Below are 12223 nucleotides of genomic sequence, written 5' to 3'. Positions count from 1 at the left end.
TGTGTGTGTGTGTGTGTGTGTGTGTGTGTGTGTGTGTGTGTGTGTGTGCCTGCATGAATGTGATGATTAACAACATTTGCAATGTCACAGCAATTTCACTACAGATTCACCACAGACATCTGGCTTACTCTATAAAGTACTGTGAAAGGAAAACCCCCATATTCCCTGAAAACTGTCAATGCTACTCTTGGCAAATCGGTGAGCTTTAGAAAAAGAATCCCTTGGGTTGATGGAAAGGGAACCTACTGGTCTCTTGTGGTCCGCTGAATACCATGGGCACTGCAGCTGGTGTGGAGGGGTAGCCAATCCTTAATTCCCCTCTCTCAGCTGCTCTTCTGGGGCTCAGCATGAATCACAGGCCACACTCCACATATAAACTGTGCACAATTCACATTTCACCACAAGTCACCACACGTTAGTGTATAAGCATGAAATAACTGGATAAAATACAAAATGTATAAAATAAGACTGGATGATAAGGCAAAACTGCAGTCATACTGACCTTCACTTTTGGTCTGTGTTTGAGGTAGGTACTTCTCGTCTGGAGGCTTTGGAACAGTGAAATAAACATTTTTTTATGTTTATTATTAGAATTATTAGAGTTAGAATTCAGATTTTTAGTTCAGCTGAACAGTCCAATGACACATTTGGGTTGATTTCCATCTGAGAATGTGGTCAAATAGGAAGAAGAGTGGTCTGCTATGACATTAATAAACTGGTATGAAAGAAAGCAACATTACAAAGAACTCTTTATCCTTCCCCATCTTTTACAACTTGTAAGGCAAAGCTGACTGCCAGAACTATACCTACCTGAATAGAATATGCAAGTAGGATCCCAGCCCTGTTAGAATGTGCCACCAGGCATGGAACTGCGTGACTGCACCAACAACAGGGGGAAGCCTCTGTCGAGTAGCTCTGGGACCGGAAATCACAGTGATGTGCAACAGAAGCTGGCATTTTAATTCTTTAGCACAAAAACACTGACTGGAAAAAGCCTTCCATTGGTCCACACATTCAGCTCATTAGGTTCCTGCTTAACATTACATGCACAGAAGTGTGTTAGTGAAAAGTCACCCATCTATGTGATCGATCTGTTTTGTTAAATATTATATATTTGGACTCATTTGTTTTCATTGTTTACTTATATACTGTTTTATAAACTAGCATCCAGCATATTTTTGATTACTAAATATTTCCATTTTAACCATGGTTCATTACACACCATGTGAGGTTTTCTCAGATTTGTGCATATCCTAACAAATGTAAATTTAGATTTATTTAGACCATGTGACACATTTTAAGAAGGAAACAGTTTCAGGATTAGCCCTTCAAACTGAGTCTACAAAATGCGAGAGAGAAAAAACTTGTGTTGGGAAATGTGTGCAATTTTTCTTCCAATCACTTTCATTTGATGATGCATTTACCTTAGTGTGTCACACAGGAGATTGTCTATATTCCAGAAAACAAATCCCAGCAGAAACACTCCTAAGGATGTGTAGCACAGTGGCTTGAGCCACGGGTACACACTGTAAGAAAACAGGCAAATCCATTAAAAGAATTCCATAATTCAAAGCATTACATTAATACCATATGCCAAATACCACAGTATCATTCCAGATAACTATATATCGATATCATGTTGCAAACATTGCCAGGCTCATGGACAGCTCATTTTGCAATACAGAGACTCTTACCATGAAACTATGAAGACAGAGCGGAAGACCAAGGAACCAACAAGTAATCCATACATGACCTGAAGAAACAGACATATATCAACTGCATTGTGTAGTGGCCAGTAGATGGCGATACTTTGTTGATCATTTCTATATCATAAGAAGATACAACAGGCAGCACTTCAAAACACTGAAATAACTCAGTCATTTTTGGCTTTCTCTTTGTGTAACAATCCACACACACACTCTTGGGGAAGTTCAGGTAGCTGCAACTAAACTGTTTAATGTCGCATTTTTACCACACTGTTAGCCTTTTATTCAGAGCTGTAAACTGTCAAAAGGGATCATATGAGTAAAAAGTATAGGACTTGTGTTTTGCTCGTATTTTCATTTAGTATGTATGTGCATATGGGGCACATAACTTAGTGAAGGTGTGACATTCGTATCTCATTTTGTGTTGATTTATGTGCATCCATTTATCTGTATAGCAACTTTCACATTCTCATGTGAAAGGGCCCTTCGTTATTATTGAAACATTTATTTAGCTATCACAATTGTCTGCCTTTTGTGGTTTCACTGTTGTCTGCTGTAATTAAGACAATTATTTAAACACGGTTGGTGTTTTCACCCCCCCTCCCCCCCCCCCACTATTGTACAGTCTGTTATAGTGACCTGAAGTTACTTTTTTTTGCTTTTATAAGCACATTAAAAGGCAAAAATCACCTGCCCATAGATTTACTTACTCCTGAGCTCCTGTTAAGGTTGAGTGATCCAATATGTTGTCTACAATGACTGGCCACTCCTCATGACATATTCTCTACTACACACTCGTACAACTTTACCTTTTAGTTGGCAGTAACTTTTAAATGGAACTCACAAGTTCCAACCACTAGGTGTCACTAAATTCATCTTAAAATGCCAGCACACTGGCCTTCCCAACGGTACAGGTGGCTGAGGCGGCTACTGCTCACAAAAGACCAAGCATCCATTTATGACATTTAGAATCAATCAATTGTTTCAATCATTCAATCAATATATACATATATATATATATATATATGAGATCACAACGGCTTCTACTAACCTTGGAGAGAACGGAAAACAAAGGTGTAGCTTCATGAAATACACACAGTATAATACAAAATAGTGCTGTACAAGCATGTCACTGCTCCAATACATTATTTTTACTTTACAACGCATCACAGCACTGACGCACATGGTCCCAAATTAGAACCAATGATGCTGTAAATGTGAACATTAACTAACATTAATCTTTTAATGAGCAGCATTCAGCATATCCTTGAAAAGTGACGTCACTTACCAGAGTGTGGAATCTGCTCTAAAAGGTTAGGTTGTGGTATGTGTCAGACACTTAGCTGGTGCCATGAGGCATGAGTCCAGGGCTGCAGTTACAGACCTCTGTTCTCTCCTTCCCTCCTTCACTACACTTCTTTGTTATCATATTTATCGAACACCAGACTGGAGAAACAATCTGTTTTGGAGGTGTAATATTCCTGTGCATGGTGGCTCTGTTCACCTAACAGCTACTGTCTTTATCCGGTTTGTCAGTTCTTACTCATAATCCCAAATTCGGAATGGTCAATGATATTGTGAAAGAGCTAAAAAAAAAAGTTGTACACACTCAGTATCATAAAAAGAATAACCCAGGTCATATGCAATATATTCACACAGGGGATATGAAATTATGAGACCACATTTAATCACTGGCCACCGATAATCACTGTAGCACCCTCAGATAATCCCATTTACTGACAGGATACAGCAGTCAGAGAGCTTAATGTGCACTTTTTCACACTGTCTAATCAGCAGTGAAGTAGAAGGATGGCAGGGAGATTCAAACATGAATTACTGCCTGAAAAGCCCATACATCCAGAATTACCCATGTTAAGAAATCCCCAGGATGCCACCTTTATACCTGAGCCCACAGAAACCTGCGTGTGATTCTCTAGATGTCTGAGTGTCACAGATTAGATATTCAGTCCCAGCGAAAATTAAGCTTCTTCCAGGGAAATGATTTTGCATCCCCAGGGTCACATTCCCAAAATGTGACCCTAACCCCCACCCACATTACTTTTTGTTGAATAGACCTTTCAGTCCTTTAATGTTCAACTTCTCTTCACTCCTCCCTACAACAAATTCATATTCTACCCAGCCCTAATAGCAAATAAAGGGTTTGCTGAATGCTGAGCCACTAGGTGTGGCTTTACTAACCTGATGAAATACTGGCTCCTTCCACTGTAGGTACACCTACAAAATTCAAGCAAAGAGTCAAATGTTCATGTTGAGATGGTCAATTTGGCATACAGTCTGTTGTATGCCACTGAGCAATGCCCGCTGTTCTGGTCCTTTACCTCAATGACTAATTTTCGTTTGTCAAAGATTTTTACACAAATGGGGGTTTAACTGAGAGAAATAGGTTTTTATGGCAACCAATGACATAAGGCTTATTGCTTAACAAATAAGCATAAATGTTTACAGCGAATTTAAACTCAGTCCAGTTACAACGACTGTTGCACTCCCCCCCCCCTCTCCCTTTCATACAATGTACTGAACAGAAAGAATGACTCAGCCACATGAGCTCAGGCTCTACCACCAAGTTCCACAGCAACGTTGGTGTAGAAAACGTGAGACTCACCACAGTAACTGCAACACTGAAGACCAGCAAAATCATGATGGGCAAATAGCTGATGGACTTCTCCTGCTTGAAACACTCATATCTGCAACAGCAGCACAAACACATGTCATTCTACACAGTCCTTATATTTTAATACGCAAGTTAATCCATACAGATGCCCAGGCTTGTGACATCTATATGGAAGTTAGACAGTGCCATCAGCTGTGTGCACATCTGTAGCAGTCAAAATAAAAGGAAAATGCAGTGCCTCATTAAATATGAAAAGCAAGTTATAGTATAGCAGAGGCATATTTTACATGTGAAAAGACTGCGGTGTAACTGTGGTTGCACACTGCAGGGCAGATGTGCTCTTACCAGGTCATAAAAGTACTGAGCTCATTAATTCTTAATGCCTTACACGCGAACACTTTGTAGAAACATGTGTCTACCGCTTATCAAGGGTTTTGATCAAGTCAGCTGAGAGAGTAACTCTACTCTTAACAGAGGTCAGACCAACTCAATAAAGATATGAGGAATTCTCTTGTTTCTATACCTGGGGTGCTGAAGAAAAACTTATGTCAGTCATTTTTCATTTTTCAGTTTTGTTGGCTCCCCCTCCTCCCTTGACAAATGTTTATTTTGAAAATATTTGCATTGATAAAAATAGCATGACCTTAAAATTCCTTTCATTCCTTAAGCAGAGCATCTAGCTGTTTACTAGTATGTTTCCCTCTCCTTCATTTAATAATGCATAGATGTCTATTTGTTAAATAAATGTCAGCAACGTCATACTGCCTCATCAAATGCTTTTGTGAATAGCTGAAATGCTCAAAGATTGACAAAAAGAAAAGGAGTAGGCAACTACGTTTCACAATCCAGTGTTCACAAAATGTTCTATGGGATCTGTAACCAAGAAGAAATCAAACGCACTATTGTCACAAAAAGTGTCAGACAAGCATTCTTACTCTGCCAAAGTGCACAACACAATAAGGAATAAAGGACATAAACAATCATTACAAATAAATGTGAATCAGAGGTAATGAAGCTGCAGATTCTTATTATTCATAATGAGGAGATCAGCTGTATAATCAATATAGCTGAGCGGGGTGGCAAGTCAAGAATCTGAAAGAGCTTCACAGCAAGGCAGGAAGGCACTAGGCATTAGTTTAACAGCAGAAAGCACTTACAGGCAGTAGACAAAGACACAGCAGCTGTAGATCATGGGCAACTCATCAAGTAACTACAGCAGGGAAACAAGATGTGGGAATAGAACAATGATCCACTGTTAAAACAGAGGTTTTTGTTTATTTCCATTTCTGACTCTATTTTCCCCCCTCAGCCTATGATGTTCTGACATTTGGAGACAGATGATCGTTTCTCACAACCGCTGATCACGTTTGGTCACATTTAACAAACAACCAGAATCACGCTTCAGCCTGTGTTAAAGTGCATTCTGAGATATTAATAGATGCGGTGTCTGATTTCCAGCACCCACACCAGCAAACACTGACTGCAGAAGCAGAGTGTGGTGGTGGATTGTAAGGATTCTTCAGATACAGGGGAAAGCAGCTCACCTGCATCTCATACTGCAGTGTCATGTGGAAGCACCATGAACCAATACCAACCGCTGAAGAAAAAAAACAAACAAACACAACTGTCAGCGAAAATTAAAAACACACAGCTGGATTTCAGTTTTCAGGTGTCTGCTTTGGTTACAAAAAAATATATATATGCAAATATAGCTAAATACAAAAAGTATAATAGCATCACGTGCACAGTTGGATTTACATTTACTTTTACATGACTTGACTGCATAGACCCATCGAGTGCCTGTAAATTCAGCATGCTTACCTGCAAGTCCCAAAAATGAAAACACATAACAGATTTCAAGGCCATCTTTGAGAGTCTGTATGGCACCATATATTGGAGGTAGAATCATAATCAGGTTGCTCACAGTGTTCCCTGTTGGAATGAAACATAAACATGCTTCAAGAGACTGGACATACTTTCACACTGAGACTTAAGTGGTGTGAAAAAAAATAAATTGGCTTCCATCTTCATTGGCTAGTAATGGTAACATTTAAAGAAAGAGAGGAATTCTGAGTACTAAATATAGAATGCAGACAGTGACCCTACATAATTTACTGAGGCCTACATTCTGAATAAGTTTTCCAAATCCGAACACTGGCCTAATAACAAATGTGATTCATATGTCAAAGGAGTAAGTTGTGTTCACTTATTCCCCAGATAAAACATTCCACATATCCCAACTTCAATATGTAAAAAATTAAAATCTCTCCAATCCTTTTGTTTAAACTGTACAAAAGCTATAGTTGCTGGTAGTGTATTACACTGTACTTATTCAATGATTCTATCCATCTTAAATGAAGCCTTTTTTGGTTCTTTTGTGTGTTCAAAGGCAGAGAAAAAAACTTGTTCAGCCCTCCACTGGAGATTTGTTGACAAAAGTGAATTTGTTGTCTGATGCACACCAGCGGTCTCCTCGGACACTGCCATTGTGCTACTTTGCTGATGTTTCGGAAACTGAGATCTGTCCAGCACAAAGGAAAAGGACACCCGATAATGGGAACAAAATCACTACAAAGGCTGCCTTTTGTTTGACTTCCTTTACAAAAAACAGCTTTAGTGAACATAGCACTTTCTTTTCAGCCTGATACTGCAGTTGCCATTTAGGGAGAAATCTTATCCCTAAACCACATTAGAAGATTCCACATCCAACAAGGTTGCCTAAGGAAAAGAGGCAATCTCATAACAAGTTGTTTTTAGACATGCTCTATGACTAAGTAAGTATAACTTCATACATATTTCATAACCAATTAAACAAAAATAATATACTGAACAAGATACATATTTATTTGTTTATGAAGTCATACTGGTTTTAATTTGATTAAGACAGACTGGAATTGCAACTCCACTTACAGTGACCACAAATTCCTTACAGCTCAGTGATTACTTTTGAAACTACAAGACTGCGAAAAAAGAGTTCATTGCATCTTTTAGTGAAAATGAAGATCTGTTTCACCCACAGTACACTAGACCAATGTGATTTAGGCTCCAGGATCACCTATGGAGGTGGAATGCAGATTCTGAAGCAGAAATAGTGTGGCCATTTTGTTTTTAATCTCAATCTTCATTATTTTCAATTACCTTGACCTAGGAAATACTCTTCATCATGCAAAATGTGATTTTAGAAGCATCTTAGATGGGAGTCAACAGCAAAAGTCACAAACTATCATGACCTGTTTTGGAATTTCCCCTGGTTCATTTAATGTATTGCTCAATGTTCATGTCTCATACATTTTTTTCACTGAAATGCAATTTCCAGCCCACACAATTGTATTTTTTAAGGTTAATAAAGCTGATAACCTTCATAACTAACTGTATTAATGCAGATCAATTACTGGAAATATGATGATGATGTTGATGATGATGATGATGATGACCTGTTTTTAGGACCCACTGGAGCAACTGAGCAACAGTACTATGCAAGAAGTTCACAACACAGTTGCAGCAGGTGGTGAAGAATCTCACCAGTTATGTTGAGGATGACTGCAAGGCCAGACAGAAATTGGCCAGGAAAGCAGTGGCCATTCCCCCATCCCCATCCTAATGTCATTCAGGGGTGTCCTGGCATTTCAGAAATAAAAGCTGGATGCAATGCATCACGGGATGCAATGGTTTGGCCCCAGGTCACTCCTTTTGAAACAGATTCTGGCCAACGTTTTAATAAAAGGTCACATCGTTAAGGGATTACTCTTTGATGTGCTTTGATGACCGGAACAAACTGCGTTTATTTAATGACATTTCGACTCTCTTACGTTGCTGACAATGAACTGTACACGCTCTGTTATGATAAATGATTTGCCTCGCTACAGTAATGTACGTACTGTATTCCACTACACCACGTGGTATTTTAGAAAGGTAGCTAATGTTGGGTGAAAGTTTATGACTCCCGTCCACGGAATAGCAGCTGAGTACCCACGCATGGATATGGCGAGTAGAGCACAGGGGATGACAGAGAAAAAGAATGTTGCTTATTTACTGATTCGGCCACGTTTGTTACTGCGTACAGCATAGTCTTAGTTCCGTCACCCTTTCAAAAGACAGATCAAGGTTAACCGCGGGTTCAGGGCGCTACAACGCTTAATACAAATGTAGAGGAGCCGGTTTCTCATTCCTCTTGTCAGACTTTCTGAAACGATTATTATCACTACTGGAAAAATTACGCGTGTGCTCGGTTCTATCTGATCAGAACTAAATCTGAATGAATTAAATTGCACGTATTCATATCAGAATTTTAAGCAAGCAGTTTTTCATAGTCACGGTTTACTTGAAACGATACCCCTGAAACTAAAAGCAAAGAGCTGAAGTAAACACCGACCTCAAAACAAGCACATGTTCAAGCACAACACCTGTAGTTAACCTGAACGAAGATGTATACTGTACTACAACCTTTTGGCGTTATCAGTGTCTATGTTGTATTATCTTGCATGTTATGCTGTATTTTGTATGTTAGGGGCACATATACAAAAATGGTAAAACATCCTGACTTACAGCTAGCGACGAAGCTAAGTGATCGTGATCACTGTTGCAACACTCTTATAAGACACGTTAGAGCAACTGACGTCCTAGAAAAAGATAACGCCCTCATCGGTCTGGTTCAGCCCGCAAAATCTGTCAATTTTTTAATCGTGGTTGAAAATCAACACCCCAGACATTACACTTTCATTTCGAATTGAGCGCTGTTTCCCGGTGAGACTTCCCAAATGAGCTATCTCGCTCCACACACTGCAGTAAAAGTGTACGGTTATGTTACCAGTCATATACCGTAGTAGCTCCATTCAGAGACAGGCCTCCGCATGACTGTGTCTGTTTATTGCCCTCTGCGTAAAACTGCTTCTTTCGCTTTCGAGATGCGCATCCATGGTGTACTTACAGAATTCTGCGATGTAAAAAGAGACGACATAGTTTTCCTCACACCAGTCTAATGTTGAGGTTGGCGGACCCCAGAATCCTTGCCTCTGTACCGAAGGAGCCATGATGGGAAAAAGAGCAGTTGGCTATTCACGGGAGGGGTGTTGAATCACCATAGTAACGTACTTTTATCTCCGTTCAAGCAGGAACTGCTGTAGGTGATACAACCTGATCGCAGGTGTGGGTAGACTGCAACACGTACCCAGATGAGGGAACTGATGCATAGTCTATTTATTTTTTCATTGTAGCCTACTTAATTTCGTAACGTTCACCGAAGTGTTCGGATACGATCAGACTGAACTGAACTCAATAACAAACACAATAACAAAAAACTCCACCGAAGCTGTCGTGTTTCTTTGCAAATTGAAACGGTATTTTGTAAACACGAATGTGCATTTTTTTTTTTTGCATTCATTCATTCAGTAATGCATTCATGTAATAGTGTATGAAATCATGCTTTTTGTATTTCTTGCGGTGATTTTATTTATTTATTCAATTAATTTTGTTTTTGCGACTTTTTCAACTGATCAGAATGCGCAAATAGGGACCAATTTGCATTTTCATAACTTAAGCAGTTATACTCAGTGAACGACAGCAGTTGACTGAACTGACAGGCAAGCTTAGTGGTGATTTGTTTTTGTGAAGCTGAGCCAAAGCTGTTTCTATAGTAAGGGGTTTGCACTGTAAACAAACAGAGCCATTGTTACCCTATGCAGGACAATGGTATTCTGCCTGGAATTTCTTTGTTGCCCTCTCCCCATTGACTGAAATGGAAATCTATAATTATGTTTTCACGGAATGAAACCAAACACTTTTAACGGTAGCAGAGTTATTTCCTCCATTGTATTCATTATCATGCTGTGCTGTCTGGGAATGCATTTAAAAAGAAGCTGATTTCACCCATTGGAAACCACAACAACCTTTGTAGTGATAGGACTTATTCTAAACAGTCAAAATGAACATTAAGGTGAAGGTGCTCTACCACAATGCATCCAGCTGAATGGAGAGGAAGGTATCCCTCTCTGCTCATTCATCATGCACTTTGTCCAAAAGAGCAAAAATGAACATCATATCTAATCATGAATCTTTCGGTGTCCCAAGACTTGAGTAGATAAAAAGGACGGCTGGATTTACAGATCACAACTCTGAAGAACCTTCACCCCGCTAAATTGTATTTCACTGCAGAGTAATCCAGATATGTGGCTGGCACAGTGATTAGAATAGGTGCTACTCGTACTAGCTGTTTAGATGGGATGAGTAGAAAGATCAGTACCGTGCCATTTTAATTAAACTCCTATAAGAGAGCATAAATGTACAGTAGCAGTCAAAAGTTAGGACACACCTGATTAAGATAACAGGAAACATGCATTCAAAGACATTTTGATCTAAAAACCTGTACTTAAATGTTTGAAATTTGTTTCTTAGACAAATATGAATAGTGAAGTCGATGCCTATAGATGAATTTCTTTCAGTTTGTGTCATTTCATAGTTTAGATGCCTTTACTATTCTAAAATGTGGAAAGTAGTAAATACAAAGAATAAAAGTTTCTAAACTTTTGACTGGTACTGTAGGCCTATATATAGATAATACAACCTCTCATAATTCACTGTGGTGTAATTTTAATGTAGTCTGGTCTTAGCTGTATTTTTGCATTCACACTGTATGTTCTTACATTGATACAATTTGGAAATATGAAATGTGTATGAAAGGTGCTTTATAAATGAACATCTTATCCTTCTTCCTCATATTATTATGATTATTATTATACAGTCCCTACAGAGTGACATAATATTAGCTGTCTTTGACATGTATTATGAGAGGACCATCAGTATTGGACTTGTAAGCCTACTTAAATTGTACTTGTCTGTATCTGTTAGATGTTTTGCAAGTTGGAATTCTTGCAAATATTACAGAGGAAGGCTAGATAACTCAAAGGTCTTTTAGTTATGTTCACTATTGCGAAACATTGAACTCATCCAGTCTCTTTTAGTAAAAGCAAACCATACCTATAGGTGGAAGCTTTTTCATTATACTACACTATTACTATGCTTCTGCATCTTTACTTTGCTTATGTAAGCAGAAGATTGTAGTCCTTGTGGACCTATAAAACAAATGCACAATCCCTTCATGCTGACATTGGAAGGAGAGTTCAAAATTCAACTGCTTTCTGATTTTGAAATAATTAACAAAATGGGAAGTATACAAATATGGTCCAATAAGAAGTGGAAAAAAATAAAATTTTTGAGAAAAATATATAGAGCCCTCAACCTTGTTGTAGTTTACAATGTTGTGTTTTAACATAGCATATACCATTCTAAAAATTCAGATTTTCAGTCAGTCTTTATTTGAGGTAAGTTCAAGTGATATGTGTTCTTTTCACACTGATGTGCCAAACAGAGATGTCTCTGATCATTTTTTCCACAGTATATTTTGTCAAGCCATTTTAGAACATGTTGAAGCCCTGCAGCATATATGGTACTTGGAACAGGGTATATTGAATTGAATTGCTTCAGCCAGTGCCTGTCAGGAAGAAGGAAGTCTTAGAGAAGACTGTGGTTGATATAAATGAAGCCAGCAGTTTAACTTTTGTAATACAATGAAATCACCCTGTAACACTTGTTTGTTCAAATCAATCTGAATTTAACTGGTTAGCCTTATATTTGCTTAATGTTAGAGCAGCAAACATAGAATGTTCCCAGAAAGTCAACCTAGCTATATACTTTGCACATCTATAATAGGATGCCTACAAAATACAGCTAACTGAAGTTACTTTTTTCATCTTAGTTAGCGAACACATTGCTTGCTTAATGAAAAGTAGAGCGCTTTATAAACTCCTTTAAATGTTTATATGCTTACAAGAGTACAGCAGATATCATACCTTTTACTACTGCAATGGAAAACCAAGTAGGCTAATCAAGC

At 38.5% G+C, this 12223-nt stretch overlaps 1 protein-coding gene across 1 annotated transcript; it reads right to left on the bottom strand.

Moving 5' to 3' along the window:
* Positions 1–9377, bottom strand: LOC118775289 (alkaline ceramidase 3-like). The gene is made up of 11 exons (XM_036525123.1): positions 9266–9377; positions 6160–6270; positions 5883–5935; positions 5496–5548; positions 4330–4411; positions 3906–3941; positions 1695–1753; positions 1425–1526; positions 811–915; positions 503–548; positions 1–377 (listed from the first exon to the last, which is right to left on the bottom strand). The coding sequence occupies exons 1-11, from the start codon at positions 9366–9368 to the stop codon at positions 324–326; spliced, it is 804 nt and encodes a 267-aa protein (XP_036381016.1). The 5' UTR covers positions 9369–9377; the 3' UTR covers positions 1–323.
* Between the last annotated feature and the right edge of the window lie 2846 nt (positions 9378–12223).

Source organism: Megalops cyprinoides, chromosome 3 (genome assembly GCF_013368585.1).
Source record: "Megalops cyprinoides isolate fMegCyp1 chromosome 3, fMegCyp1.pri, whole genome shotgun sequence".
In the NCBI taxonomy this organism is placed as follows: Eukaryota; Metazoa; Chordata; class Actinopteri; order Elopiformes; family Megalopidae; genus Megalops; species Megalops cyprinoides.
Note: the sequence above shows the minus strand (reverse complement) of the source record. Positions and strands in the feature narration are given on the sequence as shown.

Excerpts from the sequence above, each read along its gene's own strand:
- LOC118775289 (XM_036525123.1), bottom strand. The coding sequence starts at position 9,368 with ATGGCTCCTTCGGTACAGAGGCAAGGATTCTGGGGTCCGCCAACCTCA. Across the intron at positions 3,942-4,329 it reads TCAGTGTTGCAGTTACTGTG|GTGTACCTACAGTGGAAGGA; the intron begins GTGAGTCTCACG and ends TGAATTTTGTAG. Across the intron at positions 378-502 it reads AACACAGACCAAAAGTGAAG|TTTATATGTGGAGTGTGGCC; the intron begins GTCAGTATGACT and ends AATTGTGCACAG.